The sequence below is a fragment of the Cloeon dipterum genome, chromosome 3 (assembly GCF_949628265.1).
Source record: "Cloeon dipterum chromosome 3, ieCloDipt1.1, whole genome shotgun sequence".
NCBI lineage: Eukaryota > Metazoa > Arthropoda > Insecta > Ephemeroptera > Baetidae > Cloeon > Cloeon dipterum.
In genome coordinates this window covers 24728126-24751821 of record NC_088788.1, presented here as the reverse complement: position 1 = coordinate 24751821, position 23696 = coordinate 24728126, and the positions used below count along the sequence as shown (strand labels likewise).

General features: G+C 37.5%; 1 protein-coding gene and 1 long non-coding RNA gene across 2 annotated transcripts in view; one reads left to right on the top strand and one right to left on the bottom strand.

Annotated features, from left to right (window-relative positions):
* The window catches only part of wge (winged eye), a 106450-nt gene that overhangs the window by 38798 nt on the left and 43956 nt on the right, over window positions 1-23696 (bottom strand). Inside the window, exon 2 of the mRNA XM_065483843.1 lies at window positions 951-1076. Coding sequence (XP_065339915.1) covers window positions 951-1076 — 126 coding nt within the window. The remainder of the gene's footprint in view (window positions 1-950; window positions 1077-23696) is intronic.
* The window catches only part of LOC135939449 (uncharacterized), a 35582-nt gene continuing 16040 nt past the window's right edge, over window positions 4155-23696 (top strand). The window contains exon 1 of the long non-coding RNA XR_010574740.1: window positions 4155-4368. This is a non-coding gene — a long non-coding RNA (uncharacterized LOC135939449). The remainder of the gene's footprint in view (window positions 4369-23696) is intronic.

The following is a 23696-nucleotide window of genomic DNA, read 5'->3' as shown; positions in this document are numbered from 1 at the left end:
CACGTGTGTGCTTACGAAGCGATTCTCCTCGGGCCGCCGTGCGATTTTGCAGCGGAAAAACACCGTCAGGGTGAGCTGGAGCAAGTGCATAAAATTTCTGCCGAGAGCTGGGAAGAGTGACTCGGAGACAAGTTTTTCTACACCGTCCGGTGTAATTCATATTTGCATTTTTAATGATGTTGTGTAAAGAGCCGATAGACTGATAGTACATTAACGACTCATAATAATTATATGTTAGTCATTAATTTATTTTATTTCATTCGCGTATCCAACGAAAAGTTATTCATTTTCAAACAAAGAATGCTCCAAGAATAGCTGATGTATTTCCTAAATTGGAGCTTTTTCAATCTTTGGTACATTAATCTTTGAAGGAGAACTACTCTTATAATTTAAAAAGAATATCACGAGTTTATAAAGATTGAATTGTTTGATTCAATAAATTATTAATACCATAGCCAATATCAAATTAATTTCATTTTAAAACATCTATGCCTTTCGAAATGCTACTCGATAAAAGTAGATCAGTTTAGCTATAACTAAATTATCATGAGATAGTTTCATTTTTTAAAAATGTTCTTTGAGTTGAATAATATTTTAATCTTTTAATTTTAACCTGTTATTGAATCCCAATGGAAAATAATAGTGCAGTGTTTCCTACATAGTATATACATATCAGATCAAGCAACAGATTGTTATTCTTAAGTCCCCTTTTTGTTCTTTTTGCAAGTTAGAATGATTTTCAAGGTATAAAATATTGCTTTCACCCATCAAACAATCAGCTGTATTGCTTTTGGGGCTAAAGTCGCATGAAATATCTACATAATTTAACAAAAGCCAATTTAATGTGCATATATTCTTGAAAAATTGCTTCAGTTCTAGAATAAATTCGTTTATAAAAGCACGGTAAAAACAATATTCTATCAATTAACAATAGCATATTATTTTCTTACCTTTTCTTCTTGATGTGTCGATGTCATTTTCCATGGATAAATTCCAACACTTCGATTCATTAAAGCTGTTACTAGTGGAGACACTTAAAGTTCTTTGCGAGGAATGCTCATCATTTTCATGGTGCGCTGCAACAAAATAAATTGAAAAATTAAAAACATGTTCATTTTATAAATTTTCCAAAACAAGCTTACAATTAAAAAGCATATAGCTAGTAGCTATCAAGGTTTAAAATATATTTTTTCATACACAAATATGAAGCAAAAGAAGAGAGGCGCCGAAGCAATAATTCATTTGGAGCGTGACGTAAATTGAATGCTGTTTGGGTCACAGTTCATTTTCTCGTGGTCGCAAGAGCTTGCCGGTCGAAAAGGGCCCCCTAATGCCCTCTCTACTTCCTTTTTACTTGGCTTTTTTCTGCCGTGAGATTTCTGCCCGCCAAATCACACGCTCAATCAATATTTACTGTCTTATATTCAGCTCATCGATTTAAGCAAGAATCCCCCGGCCGAAAGTGCACTCGCACGGCTCCCTCTCATTATTTTGCCCCGAGATGGACTTGCATGCGAGGGCCAATTTATTATCATTACGCCGCCGTGATCATTAGCGTTTCCTTGAATTGCCGGCGCCGCTTTGAATTTTTTATATCCGTTCGAGCTGTTGCCGGCGTCGTTGCGGTTTCGCAGCTGGCCCCCGCATACTTTTGGCCAAATTTATGGACAAATATGCTATAGAAATTATGCGTGCTCAAATATGCTCAAGGCATTAAAATTTCACTTTCCAAGTTGAAATCGTCAAAATGCCCCAATCGCAGAGTCAAATCATGCCATTTGATAACATTGGCGCCAAACTTAACATTTGAAACACCATTTACACGCGGGATTCTCATCATATTCACAGCGTGGTTGGTTTTTCAAAAGAGAGCACAGCACTTTATGACAGAGAAATCTGTGTGGTTTATTTTCCGTCTTTATCACATCCCAGATGAATCGACGCCCATTCTCGGTCCAAAATACACATCACTCACTCGCTCTCTGTTTGGAAGTGAATGGATAAAATATTATAAATTGTGCGGTTGTGCTACGAGGCTTGCTCCTCTCGCGCGCATCAGCAACTGTCTCATGTGTATTTGTTCATATATTTACGCGAGAGCTAATCTTGGTTTTCCTTTTCAAATATTATCAGAACGTGTCAAAACCAATGACAGAAAAAGGACGACAATATCCTCTGCAGTTTCCAAGAAGAAAATGTGCGGTATTGTGATAGTTTTTCAGTGATATTTTATACAAAAAGGTGTTGAGTTAAAATTAAATAACAATCAATTCTATAGAATTCATCCCAGTGCTTATTTCTTATTCCCATTTATATTCTTGAAGAAAACTATATTTTTAAAATATTTCTCACTATTGGAATGTCTTTAGAATCCAAAGCTGATTTTTTTAATTGGAAAAAGTGCAAAAACAAAGTTGGAAAAAATATTTTTACCCACAAATAACTCATAGAAAGGATTTAAAATTAAATATAAATTTAATTTCTGACCTTAATCTGGAGATTTTTAAAATAATTTACAAAAATACAATGCAGCATCATTTTCATTCCTAAGTAATAGATAGCTGTGCGTGACAAACTGATTCATGAGTTAAAAGGTATAAGAACACAAAATTTAAAAATCTTAAAATATTTTAATTTAATTTTCAAGAACCATTTCATTTTGTAACTTTGTTTTTTCTAGCCAATAGATATCTTTATTTTTCCCGTGCATCTGGCTGAAGGATTTGCCTGAACCTAGTTGAAATGATAAAAAAATAACTACTCTTTAACATCAACGAGATCAGTTCCGCATATCATCTAAACAATAAATATCATATACCGATATTATTTAAAAAAAAATATCATTCAATTTATTTATCAGGTGTTCACGGACCAAAATTACAAAAAATCGTTGAAATCAGCTAGTCTCCGTTTGAATACTACCTCGCCATAAACACAAACAGCAGTTGGAAGGTCAAAATTTATTACCTGCATAAGCGAGAACCTCCTCAGTTCCATTTATACCTGTTGAGAGCAATTATTTTCGATCTCCACGCCGTGGGGTTCAGAGCTGTCACACCTCAGCCTCAACTAAAGAATGCGTCCAGATACAAAGTGTTTTCTGTGCCTCGTTTGCCACGCCAACCGTCCCGATGCGAAAAATAATCGGACCCTTACTTCTGAACGGCAGCGCATCTTTGCTTGCAAAAGAAACGTGAAGGGGTTACATTTGGGTGGCGGTACTGGCGGTAGAGGCAAGCGTCTACCAAAATGAGTTTATTTTTTCCGCAAGAGAGGTGCGAAATGAGTGTTGTTAAAACTAAATGTAATTTTGTTTATTATTATTCAGCTTTAAATACGAATTCAATATCTTCATTTAATATCAGGTTTTATCAAAGTGTGAACCGAACAGGTTATTGATACTGATGACAATTCAGTGAGCTCGCAAAAACAGTGCTGAAATCTAGCCAAATTGGTTTTTACCATTTTCAAAACAATTTCATACTGCTAAAGCCGCAAACGCAAAAGGATATAAACTGAATGGAAGTAAAATATATTTAGCACTTTTATAAATCTATTGTAAAATTAAAAAAAAAATAATTTGAGTATTCTTCATTTGGCTGACAATCTCTCAGAGAGAAAGAAATGACCAGGATATGAACGTGATAATTGTAAAGAAACGTTTGTTTGCGCGCATCTTCGGTTCCTACTAGTTTATTTGGCATTAACCCATGCATATAACTGAACATGAACATGTGACTTGCATCTAAATATTTTTAATTCATTGACATTCAATGAGAACATTAATTGTGAATTTCACCATTTACAGTGTAATTTGAAACTATTTACATTATAAAATATGGAGTTTACCAGTTTCTTAAAACTAATAAAATACAAGTTGAATCAAATCAAGGTTCAAAGGTTCCGCCTTTGGCATCTTTGCGACTCTCTTCCCTCTTGCACGCAGCGCAGCAAATTCGTAGGCTGCTGCAGCATTTTGCTCACAAAAAATCTCTTTCATTAGAAACGCACAAAAGGGATGAGCAGTAGGCCGAGTGAAAAAGAGGCCTCTGAACTTTTCAAATGGACGGTATAGAAAAAAAAACTTGTTTGATGTCCAGCAGAGGGGTGTTGTGCGTAGATGTGCGTGTGTTTGTTTCATAGAAAAGTTTAGAAACAGCTGACACTGGCACATGGGGTGGGAGTTGTTATGGTAAAAATAGCATTATAAAAGCTATAAGGGGGTCAGTAGTTCTTGGCGTGCATCGGCCGCGTGAGTAGGGGGGTGCAGGCCTACTCGCTGATGAGTAGCGGGACCCAACAAACTTTCAACCCCCGAAATTTTTAGTGCGTGCCTCGCTGCCTCCGCAAAGTGACGAAATGCTGCAAGTGAGTGAATGTGTTCGTGTGATTTCAGTGTGTTTTTGCCCTTAGTTAAGATGGAATTTGTGTTTTTCTTGCAACGAGTTATCGCCAAATCGAACGTGAGTACGCATGAAACGATCGCGGGAGGGAAAACCACCCTCGTCGGTCCGCTTTCGGCCGGCCGTTGCTGTGTTGTTGAGCTGCGGTGATGCTTAAAAAGAAGCCATTAGTGCGGGCGCTTGCGCAGCATCTCCGCCCGCTACACCGTGTGCGATGATAAACAACCCCTGTGATCATGGTAGCCGCCTGCTATATTATACTCTCTGATCGTTAGACGAAAATTGCATCTAGCTGTCTGATATGGTCAGTTAGTGGTCAGCTCTGACTGCAATTTTCTAGGAAAATCGGTTGATGATTAATATGCATCAATATAAGTAGGATCTCAATTGGGTCTGTTAGGATAAATCCGATAAAAATTGAAGAACTTCAGAAGGGAACTCAAATTTAGGTGCATTAGTTTTAGTATTTAAATGTTGCTGCTGGTGTCGTCAAGGCCGAGTGAAGGATATAACGCCACAGCCCTTGAGTTTAAAACATTTCCACTGCTATTTTTCGTATATTATAAGAGAGCTAAAATTCTTAGAAAACGTTATATTTAGTCACTTATTTTTCTCCTCTAAAAATTTAAAACAATATTTTACTATATATTTTGTTGAAATGTGCTTCTAGTGTAAAGTTTTGAGCTCATATAGTTGCACATGCAAAATTAAGAGGGGAACATACTTTAAAATCTCACTCAAGCCGATCAACAATTTAATGCCTTTAATGTGAACTAGAGTGTTTACTCGTTTAAAGGTAATTTTTTACTAAATTAAGTCCGGCAGTCTTTAATATGAATTCCAAAGGTTTGAATAGATAACTTTTGACTGTAGATATCAAAAGGAATAATTAATTGTTTTCAGTTAGAATGCTTTTGAAAACACACAATTTTCCAAAAAGAAAATTAAAGTTAAATCAATTTAGAAAGACACAAAATTTATACTGTGCGTCAAAATTTAAAAAAAGCAATATTAAGCTTAGAAATCTGATTGGCAACATAAGCGAAAATGTTTAAAATGTTAGTTCCGAATTTAGCCTCATTGTGGGTCTGCAGTACAATTCTTTCCCGTGCATTGCCATGCAGACAAAATAAACAGAAAGTGAAAAAAGAAAATCATTGGTTCAGAAACTTTTACTAATAGAAAATTCACTTCAAACCATAGTTTTAACTCATTGTTCGAAAATTTTATAACCCCTTAATCAAAGATTCTACCTAATGCATTACGCGTTCATACCCCAAGGAATTTGTGCTTGTAGTAGACTTTCAATAAGCATTATCCATAACGAATAAAGAAAGCAAAAATTTTACTTTTTTAATTTTTGATGTATAAGGGATTTTAAAGTCATCATTATAGCTAATTATAACGACGTTATGATTAAAATATTGATCTTAGTCTCAATGTCTCCTCGATTCATTTATTACACAATCGTTTATATTGGATTAAGAGACAAAATTGGTATTTTATTAAGTTTTCAATGATTAAATACAATAGAAATAATGCTTAATTAGTGTAGCTAACAAGATCCATACAAAAAAGAGCATTAAGGGAACACACTATGTATTAGAACTAGCAAAATATTGCAAACAGCATAAATTCTCCGCGCTTTGAGCCGCTAATGTTCCTAATTGTTTATTTTTATTTTTAAACGTCTTAATCTTAAACCCAAAATAGATAAACTGAAGAAATTGCATAATACATGTTAGTACTTATATGAAAAAATTATCAAGATAGTCTGTTAGTATCCAGAAAATAGTAAAATACAGTCAGATCTAACTTTTAAGTTTTAGTTTCTGTGACTATTGCATCTGGCCAGGATGCGTTTGCTTTCGCATAAGAGTTGCAAGCAGCATTTACGCTTAGGGGCACGGAATATTAAATTCTCTTTGAGCCAGATGACAAGTGCATGCACACGCTGACTCTTGGATTTGCTTATAAATAAGTAAGGTGCGCCAAGGGGTGCTCGTCAAATTGTCATTAATTATAGGTGCTGTTGACCTTTGCTGGAAACAAGGAGCCGCAGTAAACGAGCGAGTGAAAATACGGAGTACCTTTGAAGAAACGTGCACATTGTGTACGTATAGCGTGTGTGCGCGCGCGACAGAACAAAAAACACTCACTCCTCTCGTCTTGCTGCTAATTCAGATTGCATCTTCTTTAGTCATTTATTTGAGTGCAGCTCATCCTGTGTGTATGGGTAACTTAATGCCTTTTTTATGTCAACTTGAACACAATGGAGAGGTCATGAAGTGAAAGAGACGCGACTTACTTTTCTGCTTGCTGCCTGCGAAATCAGTTTAAAGATTTACCATGCCCGCCTAACTGCCTCCTGTTCTGTATTGTTTTAAATGCAATCTTCGTTGTCTCTAAAACTACAACTGATTTAGATATTTTTCTCAAACTTTGATGAGTGTGCTAGTTTATATGTTACTGCATAAAAACTCGTTTAAAAACGAAGAATTTGAGAGTTTTTAAAATAATTTATTTATATGCTCTCTATACCAACATGAAAATATTAAATTACGAACGGACACATTATGATGGCTTCCAATCTATGAAACACACAATATCTTATGAATGTTGCTTTATAGTTTTATTTTAACAGGGTTCAAATTTTACTGAATCTTTTGAATTTTTTACGAAAGAGCATATAGCAGTAAGTAATAAATTAATAATGGATGCAAGGTTATCCCTCAAAATGTTTTTATTTATTTCTCTCGAGATTTAGAATTGAAACAAATTTTCTCCAATATAAGTATGAACTCAAAAAAGAGCGAACACAATTTTAATGTGCATTTTCAAAAAACCAAAGGTTCAGATATAACAAATAATACCGCACAATTGTGAATAAGCAGTATGGTATATAGTGTCATGACCAGTTTTGAGCAAGATATTCACACCAAACCAATAATTATTCCCACCTCTCAATTGACGACAGTCATATAAGTGTTTTTCTTTAGTACTTTCTTTAAAATTTTTAAGATGCTGACGGGGGAAATTAAATCTCAAGATGCAATGAGATTTTTTCCAAGATTGTACGCCGAAAAAATCATCAGCAAAGAGACAGAACAACAACAAAATTCATCCAGCACTGATTAGTATTGCAATTTTAGCCAGTTTCAGGTGTCATCTGCAAAACTGGCTTTGAAAACTTCTCATTCCATCTTTAGATTCAATTTTTTCTTATCAGCATCTTAAAAAAGTATATCCGACCTTGCCCTATATTCCAAAATTTCCTTGAGGGTGAAATTGGAATTTTAACAACAATTCAACAGTTTTTATTGCTAAATGGGAATACGAAGCGCATGGTATTTGAAAGTAAAATTAAAATATAATAAAACCATCTTAACAAACCACAAATTTTCATCTTGTCGTGATAGTTTTTGGAACAATAAGTTTGACCTAATATGAAATGAAGCCGAGCGATACTCATTTTTCTGAAGCATAGAATTTTAGTGCTCAGCACCCGAAAAATCCTCCCTCAGAGCCAGGCGAGAATTTCCCACTCAGTCGCATGGCGGCAGACAAAAATGCCGACGCTGGCTCGATTTTCCGGACAACGCATAACAATTTCTTTGAAGTCAGCACTGCACGGAACGCGCACACATGCCGTTTCACTTAAATGGGCAGAAATTTGTCTCCGAAAATGCCTGGCGTGGCGTCGCAATTTGGTCGAGATATTCGCCCAGTGCCAACAGCAGCAGCTAGTTCCTCTCGTGCGAATAAAATGCGGAATCGCGGCTATTTTTCAACACTAATAAGCTTTTCTTTGCCGTCTGGCACGCAGTCAGTGTTGTTCTCGAGTAGGGGTAGCGCAAAAAACAGAGAATTTTATTTCGGTTCGAACCTCTCGATTCGAATCGTATACACTTTCTTTCTCTCTTCTTGGCTGGCGAGCGCGACTGAGGTCTTGGGAGCCGGCCGCTGCCGAGCCATGATGAGTGAGGCGGACGAACGCCCATGCACATTCAGCCCGAGATAAGCTGGGAAACATACGACCACGATAAAACGACGAGGACGCCGCCGTAGCACACACTGAACTTTATTGCGTTGCCCGTGGTTGATTCATTCGCATATAACTGCTGCGAGAGCATTTTTAAGGAATTATACTACGCTTGGCGTTCGTCATAAGTGAATCATCTTCGGGCGTAAAAAACGTCGCGCTCAGCGCGATCCGATGCATATAATAAAAACTACTCATTTGTGAAGGAGACAGAAATCTTAATTGGATTATGATCTATCCCATAACGACTGGGAACGGCAACAGGCTGGAGAAGCGTTTTAAGCGTTTGCTTTTTCTTCCGACAGCAAATTTTACGATTACGATTGGTCCGCTTTTTGCACTGAATACGGCTATGCATGTTTTGTGCACACATGGGCAATCACCTATTTTATGTTTTAATGTTTGCAATAATTACCATAATTACAGAGCACGTTTTGCACAGATCATTGTCACATGAGCAATTTGTGTATAATATACTTTTATTCCAGGCAAAGCCACCAACGTGACTATAGCCTATCATTAAAGGGTCAAATTTAAATAATTATTAACAACATTAACTGGGCTAGATTGATTTGTATTATTTTTGCACATGCTTTACCGTGTCTCAAGATTAAGACTTTGTATAAAAATCAATTTTTTGGCGAGACCAAAAAAATAGTGTCAATAGTTATTGTTATGTTAAAATAGCGTGTTTACCAACTTATACATATTATTATTCCGACGCGATTTAAAAGATATTTAGAGGAGCATAATTCAAAAATAAATTTACATTCTCCCTCTTGCTTCGATTCTAAGCAAACACGTGTCATTTTCAGAAATCTAAAATGCATATTTTTCTAGAAAGAAAGAAAGAAACTAATCATAAAAATATGAATGGATCATGTCTGCCAGCAACTCGACTCAAATTCAGTTTGGTTTAAAGTTAGTCTTGAAGAATTTAAATGTTGTGGCTATTTCATAGATGATGTTAAAATTGCATGTGTCAGGGACACATACCCATGACACCCCTAGTGGCCCCAAACACAATTTTCGTACTCATTTATTTTTAAAGCAATTTTCTTCAAATTTTATAAAAACGAAGTGTTCACTTCTGTAATATGGACAAAACTGTCACGTGAATAACTGTTTTTTAATGTATTATTTTTATTTAATATAAAAACTGTCTCTAGGGAAATCAAATGAGGCCAGGATTCATTATTTGTGCAACTCATTGTCCCAGGAATACTATGGACAAGAATTTTGATTTTTCTCATTGTTTGTCTTTTACAAATAAAGTAATTTTGGAAGTACTCTTCAATTTCCAGGTACACCCACCCCAGTCCTTGAGCATGATTAGTGCTAAAGTCGTGATCGTCACTAATTGCACAACATGCATGGCTCAAAAGAGCAAATTATAACGTCTTAACCCTCTCGCTTGAAAGAGTACACACGCACAACGCGCGCGCACACTCACACACACTCGTATGCATTGCAAATTACACCCGTAATTACTTCAATTAGGCTCAACTACATACAGCTTGTCATAAACTCTCATGCAAACACCGAATATACTGAATATTTATTGTGTGCTCACATAAAATATACGACACTTAGCGTATAAAAGCGCAGCAAATAAAGAAAATCATGCGCGATCCATCAGCAGGTATGCATATGGTCGTGGCGCGAATTCACTCAAAACCTGCCAGCAAATAACACCCTCATCATGATCATCATCGACATGGTCATGTGTGCTGCTGCCGGTGTCGCGAAAGTGACATGCCAAAATCAATGGCCGTCGAAAAAAGAATGTTGGCACACACAATAATTCGGCCATCAGCAGCAGTCAGTTGCTAAGCGCAGAATGCAGATCTGCCGCCGCTGAACACACACACACCGCTCTTTGACCGTGTGCGAGTGTATCGAGGGATATATTGGACGGGGGTGTGGGAATGGCTCTTATCTAATATAATATTGGCGGCCATCATCGTGTTACACCCCACCAAAAATTTATTACCGAGCCCCCTTCGCAGTGCCCCATAATTATGCATGTGACTGTCCCCGTCCGACTGCTGCTGCTGCTGCTGCTGCTGCTGCTGTCCACTTGATCAGTGCAAAAACGTCGCGCGGCAATTTCCCCGATTTCGTAGCCGGAAGCACCAAAATGCGGAAGACATCATTCAGCTGGGCGCCGTGCGGACGATCGGCTCCGTACTTTGTGTTCACTATAATGCAAATTCACCGATTTTATTTTATAGTCAAGTGCATTTGGGCCGCGCTTCGCAATCGTGCGACCAAGATCAGCCGCTAATAATTATGCACTGTCAAGCATTTAATTCTAAAAGGCACGTTTTTCGTCCCAGTTCAGGAACCGGCAGCTTTCTTAAATATACGATGCATAGTCAGACTAAAAGAATGTTTGATTGATGATATTTCGGCAAAGCGAAACCTATCAAATAGGTTGCAGCACCCAACAGAAAAAACAAGTCGATGCCATTTTTAATTTAACAAATATCGTCAAATAGGGTAGATTTACATTTTCAACGCACTGCCTACTTGGTCAGTACACTACTAGAGGATTTTTTATTCATAGAAAAAAAGGTGAACACCTCGCGACAGTTCAAGTAAAATGAACAAAAAACTAATGCAACTACTGACCCATGCCTGACAATGAGCAGTGCTTCAAAGTCATGATATATATTTTTCTTTATTTTGGATGTGTGAATCAGTAGGATAAATTTACCCTGCTGATATGCATTAAATTAAATTTTGAATCTTAGTTAAGATCACAAGCTGTTTTTTCCATATTTTTTTTGGTATTTTCTTTAAAAGACTTCTTGACTAGTTAAAAAGTTCAGTGATGATTTGGATAAAACTCCAGATGTTATAGGGGGTCAATTTCAAACTTGATATTTTGGTCTATTCCGATTTAGCACTGAATCAATTAGTTCAATTTATTCTATAACCATTGTTCCGCGGCCAAAGTTGTAGCCAATCATGTTGAAAAATGTTGGACGCCTGAGAAATGAAACAGAATTTTCATCTGCTTGATGATGTCTGCCAGAAAAGCAGTCGCGGCAAGAGTAGTCTATTTTGGACTATGGCTCCGAATGTGATAAGAAAGTGGACTTTAAATTGGGCTTACAAAGGAGAAATGAAATATAACGCACAAATCTTTTGACACGCTAGCCTATCTTGATGAATATACAGTCTGTGTGTCAATGACGTGCTTGCGGTACAAAATCATTAGTCATAAATCACATCAAAAGTTGAGTGTCGACTATATTTTCAAAGTACTTGGTATCCAGCCAAGTTTTAAAGCCTGGGAATTAGTTTAAATTGATAGAAAAACAAAAAAGCAGAGTTTATACCCGCAAATCACTTATTCACTGCTGGAAAGTCAGACTTTCGGTTGCATTCAAATGCATGAGACTTGTTTCAATTTTTCTCAATATTTTTTTAATGTTGCTGAGTGGAATAACTCCCCAAAATAATCAGCGCGGTCAATTTTTGTATATTGATTTGTACTTTATCTCATGAAATAATGGTGGACTAGATTTGCTGAAACTGGTCGAGTTTATAACTCTGAAATCAACGAGGACAATGTCTTGTTATTCATTTACCTCTCAAGAATTTTATATGTAGACAAAATACATGTTCTTGATTTTTAACACGTTCGTTCTTTAGTTAATGACTAATGAAATTCAATCAAGGATCCGTATATCAGAAACTGCAGTCCAAGCGTTAAGCATGTTTCTTTATGACTTTAAAAAAAAGAAACTTTCTAGTCAGAAAAAACTGCTAATTACTTAAGGAACGCTTATAGAATTAAAACTGCACCAAAAAATAGGAAATCCCACGCTCTTTTCAATGCCAGCTGATCAAGCATTATCTTACACAAGCAGTTTAATGTCAATGTAGAGATTCAAGCTCTTTTATTTCCCATTTAGAAGACCTACAGCATCTCTCTCTCTCTCTCTCTCTCTTTCTTGCTCTCTTCAATTGCCTTTCTGGCATTGCGCACCAATTAATTGTTGAACAACCTACAACTCGTGAACAATGGCTTTAGCAAACACCTCAAACTGGCATACATCAAGCGCGATTCAGAGCTGTTTGTTTGTTTTCGCGATTCCAGGAATCCAAATTATCCATTCTTCGCCGTCCATTATGCTGCCATTTTTCACTCTGCACTCGCACATCTCCTCAGCCGGAGATTTATTCAGATTTTGATTAATGAATAGCGGAGACGAAACTGGCCATTTACGGTTGTTCACACATGAAAGAAGTTCTTCTCGAGCATCTCTCTCCTCCCCGCTGCCAAACCGCATTATGTATTATGTATTTCCGAACGCGAGAAAATGTGCGGCCAGTATTTGAAATAATGCAATTTCAGAGCAGTAGCAGCGGCAGACAAGACTACTCTAAACGCACGTAAGGTTGTTGAATTTGCAAGGCATATAAAGGTCCTATTGATTGCCATGTCCTAGGCCTGTCTTGCTGCTGCTGCTCCGAACAATGCCAGAGCACACAATTTGAGCACATGCAGCACAATATAATGTGTGCTAAAACAATGGGCCTGACAAATAGCGCGCTCTCACACTAAAGCTGGCGAAGGAGCGCGACATGGATGCGAATATTCGCGCATTTCACCGACACTTCACAATTTTATGTAATAATTATGCACACGCGTAATTGCAGGGGGCGCATTATATGAGTGATTGCAATGTCAGGCCGAGCCGGAATTAATTTCCAGCCCAAGTAAACGGCAAACGGACGCTTCGCAGCGGGGGCCGAATGCCGGCACTCACCGACCGCTCGTGTTTGCAGCCGAATTATTGGAATTTCTGCCATTGGCAAATTCGCAAACGACGCAGCCCTATCACGCTTAAACGAAATTTAAGTGGAATTGCCTGTCGCTGGATCCGCTTGTGCGTCGTGCAGGCGAATTTCAAAAGTCTAATTATTGCGGCTGCGTTGTAAGAACGCGTACGCGACTTGTAGTGGCTTGATGTGCTTGCTGATAAAAAAGAGCTCCCGATATATATATGGAGAAATCCAGCTCGTTGCTATTTTGAAATTAAATGCTAGAGTGGCGTTTGATGGTTATCGCGCATTTTGCTTGTTTCTCGCAGTTTATGTCCGGCAAGAATGTTAACTAATGCTTTATTTAAGTGGCATTTCATTTCAATTAAAGCTTTTCATTGCATTTAATCGCTGGAAGAGAAATAACCTCATTAATCGTCAGATTTGAGCAAGTAAAAACAGTTATTTAAAATGACAGTGAAAGATTCCTCTAAACTTGAATAATTTAACGTACATTTCTTTGATATATTTTCTTAATAATTCAACTTTTCTTCAGTTTCCGAAAAAAAATGAAGCAGATTACTTTATATTTAATAAAAATTTGCACTCATGCTTAATTTGAGTTCAAATTTTGCCCTCGTTTATTCAACCACCAAAGAACAGAATAAACAATATTTCCTAATATTGAGGTAAAACAATATTGAAAATTACTCACTTTTACATATATTGCTTCATATTGTGGGCTTCAAAAAGCAAGACAAAAAATTGCACGAATCTTAGGCGAGGATAAATAAACTGAGTGTTTATTTTTTGTTTTGATATTGATTTTCCAAATATTTTTCCGTGCTTGCAAGGAAAAAAATATTCCCTTTGGATTTCTGTGATATTCTGCATACATGGAGCACATCTTGAAAACTTATTTTTCATGTTTAAGGGACTTGAAGGAAAATATAAAGATGAATAAGAATTGACTATAGTCCTCATATTTTAAAAATTCGGGTTTATTTGTCACATAACCAAGGTTTTGGTAATTTGTGTAGCACTTTCTGAGAAGAAATGACAAAATTTTAATAGGTTTTCATAATTCTATTTGAGACTGATAACAGGGAAGAGATGATTTACGGAACGTTTGTGAATGGTCGTTTTTGCTCTACTGAAACCGCATTTTAAGATTCAAGGGATTAAATTCAAGCACGTGAGGTAGAGCAGCACTTCTTGCAAATGTCTAAATCAACTTCTGGTCCAGGTAGACAAAGCCAGAGAGGATCTAAACTCTCTAAATTTATGAAAAATTCAGTTACCATCCATCCGCATTTCAGTCTTGAGTGACCAATTTAATATTAACTGCCAAAATCAGGATTTCTACTTTCACTGAAGTTCTATTGTCAGTTTTCCCAGTAATGTAATCCTATTCTTACCATAACACAAAAATATTGCGTTTTCAAACAGAATAAAAGTAAAGTGGGCCGACAAAGACAATAGTAGTTTTGGGCGAAATTCACCCAGGAGGAGGATATTATCATCAAATTTAACCTCTTTATTTCATTCGCACGGTGTGTGTGTGTGCTGATATGTCTATTTTCTCCAAAATGATGTCTATGTTCGCAATTATTTTTAGCAAGTTCCAACTTGTGAGAGGTAAAGTAATGATCGCAGAGAGAATGTCTTGATCAGCTCCAACCTCAAAAGCTGCATCAAGTTTATTGCTCTGCCAAGCTGTCACACCTGACCAGCTGATCCAATCTCGCACAATTATGCGATTGTCATTAGCCGCGGTGGTCAATTACAAATTCGCACTCGCGCGCCGAGATCGTCTTTTTGGCGGCATGTGCGCGCCGGAACCAGTCGCAGTGCAGCGCGGCCAGCAACAAGGCTGCAGATCGACACTATTTATCAAGCAAAGGCTGATAAAAATGCGGCACGACGACGGCGATGCATCAAGAGGACCGTCCGGGGGTGTGAGGACGCAAGCCGCGCGCTCGTGCACCGTCGTCCGAGACCGGTTCTCGCGCACATGAATGCACTTGGCCTGTTTGCGCGCCATTCACTCAATGCATGCACTTGAAAATAAGAACAAGACATCGCGCCAGATTATGCAGCCCGCTCTTTGTGCGAATAAATACACAGCAGCAGCAGCAGCGGCGGCAGAATAAGATCGATTTGGCCATCGTGTGTGTGTGTGTGGATACAAACTCGCATCCATGCAAACTCCATTGAGCTGGAGAGTATTTGGCACGCGCTGCATATTCACTATATGAGACACATATCATGCATAATTGATGCCGCTGTGCTTGCTGCTCGTCATTATGGTATACGCTGTGTACAGACCGAGTGCGTGTGCAATATTCGCGTTCATGCTCATCCCGCACTGATGCCCCATCGGATCGTTTGCGAGCACTGCCGGCCTACCGAATTTCGCCCTTTCAATTTGATTTCCTCCGCCTTTTGCTGGAGGTCAGGAGCTTTGATAGTCGCCACCCAACCAGTTCGCTATCGGTTTTGAGAATATTAGGTGATGCTATCTTTCACAAGAATGGTATTACTTGGTTCTATTGGTAATTCAAGAAAACACTTAATCACCAAAGAGTAACTAAAGGAAGGCAGGCAAAGGGTGCGAAATCAAAGTCAACTTCCTTAGTATTTAAAAATGTGAATAACAGGGGATCTGAAAAATTGAATAGAAAAGTCAATATTGTTGCACAAATATAACAAAAAATTTTGATTATAACATTATGCTCTTCTTTAACCATATTATTTTTAAAAAAAAATATCACTTCCTTTTAATTCATATTGATTATTTTTATTTTAACAATATATTTCTAAAATATGTATAACATGTGAATTAAAATATATATCGACCTTGTTTTTACTACTAGACATTTTTTAAATTTCTATAAAATGTATTTATTCTTCCTGAGCGTTGTAAAGTATATTTTTGTGGCAGCGATTGCCAGTAAATTTTATTAGTTAAAAAATTCGCCTCTAGTTTATAAAAAAAATTCAAATTCAACTCTTTGACAAAAGTTACTGGCAATAATCGCTTTCACGGCGATAGGTTCACACAATTAGTAGCCACAAATATATTAATATTCTGCAGTGTAAAATCTAAGTATTCACGTGCGAGAAGAGATAGAGGACGACAGACGACAGCGTTACGATTCCCGCATTGTGATGCTTTAAATTCAAATGATGACGAATGAATGGTAGACAAAAAAGCAGCTCCTATACTCAGAGGGTTTCACTTACTTTCAGGAAAACCAAATATTTCGTCTTTAATCAAAGTCAGTTGTTTGTAAATCTCGTTCTTTCAACAAAATACCAGTTGCAATAATCTGCAACTCTACTATTTTATGTTTTAATGTCTCCACCATCGTCTGTAAATGGACGACAAAAATAATTTGAAAACACAGAAAATGGAGTTTGTTATAGGAAAAATAATCATATTGTTTTGTTGAGACAGTACATGCATTTTGTGAAGGATAATTTAATCACATGTTCTTCTTGTGGTCCATATAGTAGACCACTGTTTTATTGCTAAAATCTCATGGAATGCTAAGCTAATAATAAGAGTATATTGACTTTTAAAAGAAGCTAAGAAATTAAACGATTGAAACAATCGTGCTATTTACCTTACTTTGAGATGAGACGCACGGTAGCACCGAATGAATTTATGCTTGTTTCGGCAGATATCACGAACTAAACGACACCTTGAAGCACTCTGCTCAATAAAAATACAAATAAATAAATGCCCGAAGGAGCTCTTAGCAAATTATAGGTTTGCTTTAAGCGGTGCGCGCGGCGATGATTCATTCCCTTATGTATTAAAGGTACATACGCGGGTTGTATGGCTCATCATTACTCGTTTGGACGTTGGAAAGAGATAATGTATAATGTATTCGTGAGTCCGAGGCGATTGATAATCTTGATGCGAGGCTCATAGGCCATTGGCTCGCTGGCAGAAATCATCAATTTTTTCCACCTAAGCAGGCTGTTTTTTAATCTGCATTTTTATTTATGACAAGTCATTCAATTGTGTAAACTACCTGTCTGAAAAGGAATAATGAATGCCACCGGTGATTAATGATTGTGAGCGAGAACAATTATTCATTCACTGCGGCGACGGCGGCACCGCGCCGCTGCAAACTTTGCAAGCAGCTAATTATCATTTTGGGCGAAGTGGTTTGATGCAAAAATAACAATATGTGCAGCTCGCGCACAAGTTTCGCAATTACGTGCGCCGAGGTTGATGAAAAAGTTGCAGTATCGATCACTGCCTCTGGATGATTGACATCGCGGACGCAGCCGCATTTTATACATACATATTTCATCTGCAGCAACTTTTGGAACGAGAGAAAAAGTCGACTACCTACACGAGTCATCATGTGTGCACTGGTGTGCGTTCCCGATTTCCTTTATGAAAACACTATTTATTGAACTAAGAAATAACCTTTTGGCTTATTGCATTTCCTTTTATATTTTAAAAAAATTGAGGCAACGCTCTGCAGCATTTTTAAACCATGGAAGCACCTAGTCAAAATTATTTCAGCTATACGAATGCTGGATACATACAGTATACATATTTACAAAAATGAATGCTGAAGAATGTAGACGGTTTGCGATAAGCATGTTAAGATTTTTGATGAGTAATTTAGGAAAATTTCTCAAACAATAGACGAGCAACGCTCGAACTCGTAAAGCATTTTTAATCATGCTAATTATATTCCAATTTTAGGGATTAAAACAATACTCTCCTTAATTGGGTAGCAGTAGATTCAATATTACTTTTGAATAACTAAGCCCTGTGTAAAGGAATGCTTTGAAAGCATTCCTAAGTTTTGTGCCTGGAAAAGCACTATTCATCAGAGGTGCCAATTTTTAATATTTTTACAGAAACCATGCAAAAAAATCCGAACGCCTAAAACAAAAGAAATCTGGAAAATGACCAATTTTTTGAGTAAATTAAAAACAATATTTTTCTAGTGTAAACAGGAATAAATTGTGCGAGACTTGGCACAGCAAATTTCATTTTTATATTGTTTTTTATTAATCATATTGTCCTTTTTTTAAAAATATATTTTTTCTTTTCACGAAAGCTGAAATTTGGCGCAATGGCTTTACTCTGCACGGAATTGATTAAGGATGGGTGGCTCATTTAGGAATGAAATTTGAGATGAAAAATTAAATACCGCGATCTCGGACTGTGCAGCAGCTGTTTCAGGCTTCATCTGCAGTATTTTACATTCAAAACATAATTCATACAGCAACATTAGCTGCAGCGATTCCTGAATAATATCGTCGTTGAAAAAGTCCAAAAGCATTCTCATTTCTGAGCATTTTACAAAAAAAGTTACGAAATCATGTCATTTCCATGGAGCAAATTTATTTTAATTTTTATTCGTATGCATTTCTATCAATTTTCTATTTTATCTTTTAATTGTTAGATGTAGTTTTATTTTTTAAACCACGTTACTGGGCAAATGTTTTTGAAATGAAAATAATTTGAGCTCAAAAAGTTAACTTTTTCAAATAATTTTATACGTTTTGATAGGAAATGGCATGTTTCCTGCATGCTCCATCAAAATCCAGAATCAGGTGATATGCGAAAAGACTGACAACCAGGCTAGGCAGGCAAAAGGAGGAGAGATTTTTAAATGTGATATAACTTCGTTTTTAATTCAATGAAGCTGTAAATAAATCAAACCTAAAAATCAAAATAAAATGAGAAATTTCTTCTCTTTGCTAAGTACACAGAGCGCTAAATAGGAACATTTTTACAACAATTAGCCTAGATGCTTAACATGGATATTTAACTCTCGCAATTATTCAATTAATGTAGGCACGGTCAAAAGAATAAACAAGTGAGAGACTTTTTAATTACAAAATGAGTTGGTAATTGCTCAAAACCACAAAATTTGCAGTAATAGCTGTTTAAAACGTCTAATAATTGCAATTTTGAAAACTTAATCTCTGCCGAAAAATAAAGTAAATATATGTACGCTGAATGAATGAATTTGTCTCAAATCTCGTACAAATGTCAATGTCGCAATTTTGGAAACACACTGTTCGTCCTGAGGACGAATTCTCGCGACGCCGGTGTCAAGTGGAGCGTGCACGATAAGGCCCACTTTGGGAATGATCGCTGCGGGGCCAACGTCGGTGCCGGCGGTGCGGATGTGTGAGTGAGTGTGCGAGAAATGTGTGCACCGGCAGCACACGCGCAATGGGCACCCAAGGCGCCAGCAAGGAACAAAATAAGAGGCGCAGATCTTGCTATTCCCCGGCACTCAGGTGCCGGCTATTTAGCGTGAAGGAAGGGGGGAAGGGCTCGGCTGCGGTGGCGGACGGCACTCGGAGCAGCCGCGAGGACGGCGTGCCCGCGGGTCGCGCGCTCATGTGCCCGGCAAACCGGTTCGCGCACACCCGCGCTCCTTTTTTATATATTAGCCGGCCCGCGCGATCCACCTTATTACCAGCCAATTAATTTGCCATCGCGTCGTTTGTCACCTCGACACACACTTGGCCCGTTTTGATGTGATTTTCAACAGAAACGGTCCGATTATGGCGTGCACATTCGTTTTCTCTCGCGCTGGAAAGTCCACTGCTTACAATTTATTTTGTACCGGCTCGGGGTATTCTCTCAAGGTCACGCTTCAGTAAGGACGGCACAAGCAATTCCACTATTTTAGCAAATCGATTAATCAATCTGCTCAAAATGTTTTGTTGAATTGTTGATTTTTGTTATTTAGTCAGCACTGGGTTTATTAAATTTCGTTCAAACGATTATTAACGGAAAAAGACCACGCAGCTGAATCCAAAGTATACCAACTGTTGGTTCAAAAACTTTAATTTCGACTGGAATGGCTGCTCTTTATCAATTTAAAACAATTTTAGAGAGCTGTTTATAAATAAGCATTTATAGGCAGCGTGGTCTGATTTAATCTATTTATATGATGTCATTGAATTACGGTCATGAGTTTTGATATGTATTTGAGTGGCAGCATTTATGGTTTACGAGTCAACTAAAAACAAATTAAAATTGAGGAAAAGTATAATATTTATATTCATTCACCTCTGAAGCTCACAAATGATTTGAGTGAAAATTTTTAGTCGCGTAATTTAGAATATTTCTACATTAATTTCCGCGTTCATTGCCATGACAAATTCAAATAAGCGTCAAGCAAAATTCAAACAGTGTATACAGTAAATATGCTTATCTTCTTAAACAAAACCGCATAATAAATTATCTATTTGTATAATAACATGTTTTTCCTGTGACTGAAAGTGATCCTACACTCACATTATTCTGCCAAGGAGTGGGATCTAGCCAATGATATATGCAACCTGAGATTTAAATTATTATCATTGTGTTACATGCACACACATCATATTTCAATTTCCAATGCCTTCGCGTTCCTCTTTATCACACCAAGTGCGCACCAGATCAGCCACTTTCAAGGATTTCCAGCTGTTTGTCACTTTTTTATTTCTGAGCTAGGCCGACCGCTGGTAACCCAAAGGATGCCCCGCCGATAATAGTTTCGCGTTCCGCTCGATCTGGTGCTATGCTTAACGGCCAAGCTATGCATGGCAGTTCGTGCACAATCTAAAAGTGCAACTCCACGCTCGCGAGGCGGCTATTCAATACTCTGCGTTTACTTCAATGTGTGCACGCGGGTCACGTGGCTGCATCGCCACCAACACTTGTAATTCACCTCCCCCTGATTCTTACCTGCGGCGAATTTATTGCATCCCATCCGCGACACTTGCAGAAACATTGCGCGGATTTTTCCGCGTGCCAGCAGAAATGGAAATAATTTTGTCGCAAGAGAACGGACAACAATGTTGCTACTGCTAGCGTGTCAAAATTCTGCAAACACTGCACGCACCAGATGGTGGATGGAGCTCGTCGCAAAACACATTACGTTTGCTGCTCCAGCAGGAGCAATTGGCACACGTTATTCCTTATTTTCACCGTTCACGTTTCTGGCTTTCAAGGGTTGCTCAAAACAATCACAATCATGATAGTTTCCCATGCAAATTAAGAGAAACAGTTATCGAGTTAATAATAAATTTATTTAAATTTTTAAAACTGAAATTTTGTATTCACTAAATAATGTAATATGTACCGTAGAAAATAACAAAAATCATTAAACCATTTCCAAATTAATTTTTTACTTTTTAGAGTTTGCTGTACGAACATCTAAATTGTTGATTTTACTAACGCACTAGATGAGCAGCAACATTAAAGTCTCTGATTGATATTGTTTTATTTGAAAATTATGCTTTGGATGGTTTATTTTTAAAATCTGTTTATTCGTTGGATTTTATTCCTGGTATGCCAGTTTAAGATGCTTCTCGAGAAAGAAAATATTCCAATATATTGCAGAAGCAACGCTCCGATTGATGCGCCTGTCAGATATCAACGTTTAAGTTATTTTAGCTTATCGTTAATCTACTCTATTCGTATCTACTCTATATCTTGAGCTAAAAGGGGGCACACTTTTTTCAGACTTGTGGCTAATTTTCAGTTTATGCTATTGAATCAAAGGGGATTTTATACCGCAATTGTAAAGTTGGTTCTGGAATAAAAACAGATGAACCCTGTATAGAATGTGTTGCCGGTGGAACTCGTACATCTAAAGCAATGAAGCCATAAAAGGCTAGTATAAATTGTGAATTCGTACAAAAACTCGTGACAGCGGCAATCAGTTAATATCAAAACTAAATTTATATTGTCAAATTACGACAGCAAGCGAGAGAGATGGCCTGTCATATTGTGAAAATCATAGTTTGATTAATTAATGGAATAGTGTATATTGAACCTTATTACTTGCTAAGTCACTATTGCCACGGGTAAACGAGTTTAATTTCTAGATCAAGCTCAAATTTTAAACTTTGTTTGTTTGGAGTAAAAACGTTGTCAAAATTATGCCCCTTGTGTGAGTTTGACATTTTTTTATGTATTGCTTTTCCACCTACAACACACAACACAGATGAGCGCACTCTTCAAAAAAATGTTTACCTAGGCAAAGTTGCTTTCATATGCAATTTTCATTTTTAATAATTACATCACTAGTCTCCTGAGAATTTCGCAGTCGAAATCGCTCTTTTTACTACACTGTTAACAACTTTTAAAAAATTTGCTGAGAGTATCTGCTTTTCAAGACACCCTTTGAACGAACTTGCTGATTCCTTTAAAAGCCATAAAACAGCTTGCCAAAAGAATTCTGATTCACTTTGTTCTGCACGTTGCATTAATGAGGGACGAAAGGAAATATCGTCGGCGTTTTTTACGACTTTTTCACAATCGAGCGTTGCATTATTAAAATGCACTGGCAGTTTATCTCTCGCGCAGCACACTTACGCACAAACAGGACGAGGACAAAAAATTTTATTGGTTCAGGAAGTGTACAAAGGCGAGCGTCACGGGCTTGAATTTCTCCAGAAACACACGCAACGCATCTTTCTGTGGCGTAGACTCGGAAATCGGAATGGATGCATCCAGTCAGCAGCTTTTTTGATGATATTCAGAAGAGGCTGATGTGAGCACAAAGCGATAGAAACAGCTGGTGCATCTCCCGCAGCAGCATGGCCGACTAGCCCATGGAGATGGATTGGATTCGCGGTGAATAGACGAAATCTGGTCAAGCCTACTCACGCAACCTCGCACACAGAAATAACATGATCGTTTTGAAATCGTTGGAAGGGAACAAAAACATCGTGGGTCAATGTCACTGTCAAGGGAACTCTTCTTCCAGTTGAGAACCTGGCAAAACACTTATTTTTCTTTCCATGGCAGTTCATCTATATTTTGCCTCTGGAAAGGCTATTTCACGAGATGGTAGATTTTCGAGGTGAGCATCTGCACTGCTTCATTGTTAATATAACGCTTTAAATTATTTTCAGGGAAGGAAATTTCTTGTTTTGATTATCTCACTGATAGAGCTCAATTTGATTTTTTTAATCTCACAATTGGTCAAAATACATTCATGCCATTAAAACTTGTCAAAAAACTTGCAGGAGGGAAAAAAGAAAAAACTTATATATATTTTAATATCTTTCTTTGAAAATTAACCTCATTAAGAAGTTATTGACTTAATATATAGAGTCACGAAAAGTTATATTTCAGTAAGCACGGTACTTAAAAGTCTGCACGCAATTACGAGTGGAAAACTGCCGAGTTACAGCAGATTTTTGACACAATAATTGCGCATTTCAAGTTATTTATGTGCGTCCAGCGAGAGGAACGCTCACAGCACCTGAAACGCAGCCGAGTATGCGCACCTGAGCTAAGGTTGCTTATTTTTCTGGGTGTGTAATTATATCGCCTAATGTGTGTACTGACTGGTGAAAACTACCAGCGACTATTTCCCCGATAGCAATCGGAAACAAAGAGGTCGGCTTGCGCTTCTTTATCGTCGGGCTCGTTTTCGTTTTACGCGCCACAAAGAGCGGCAGTTGGCATAAAGTCG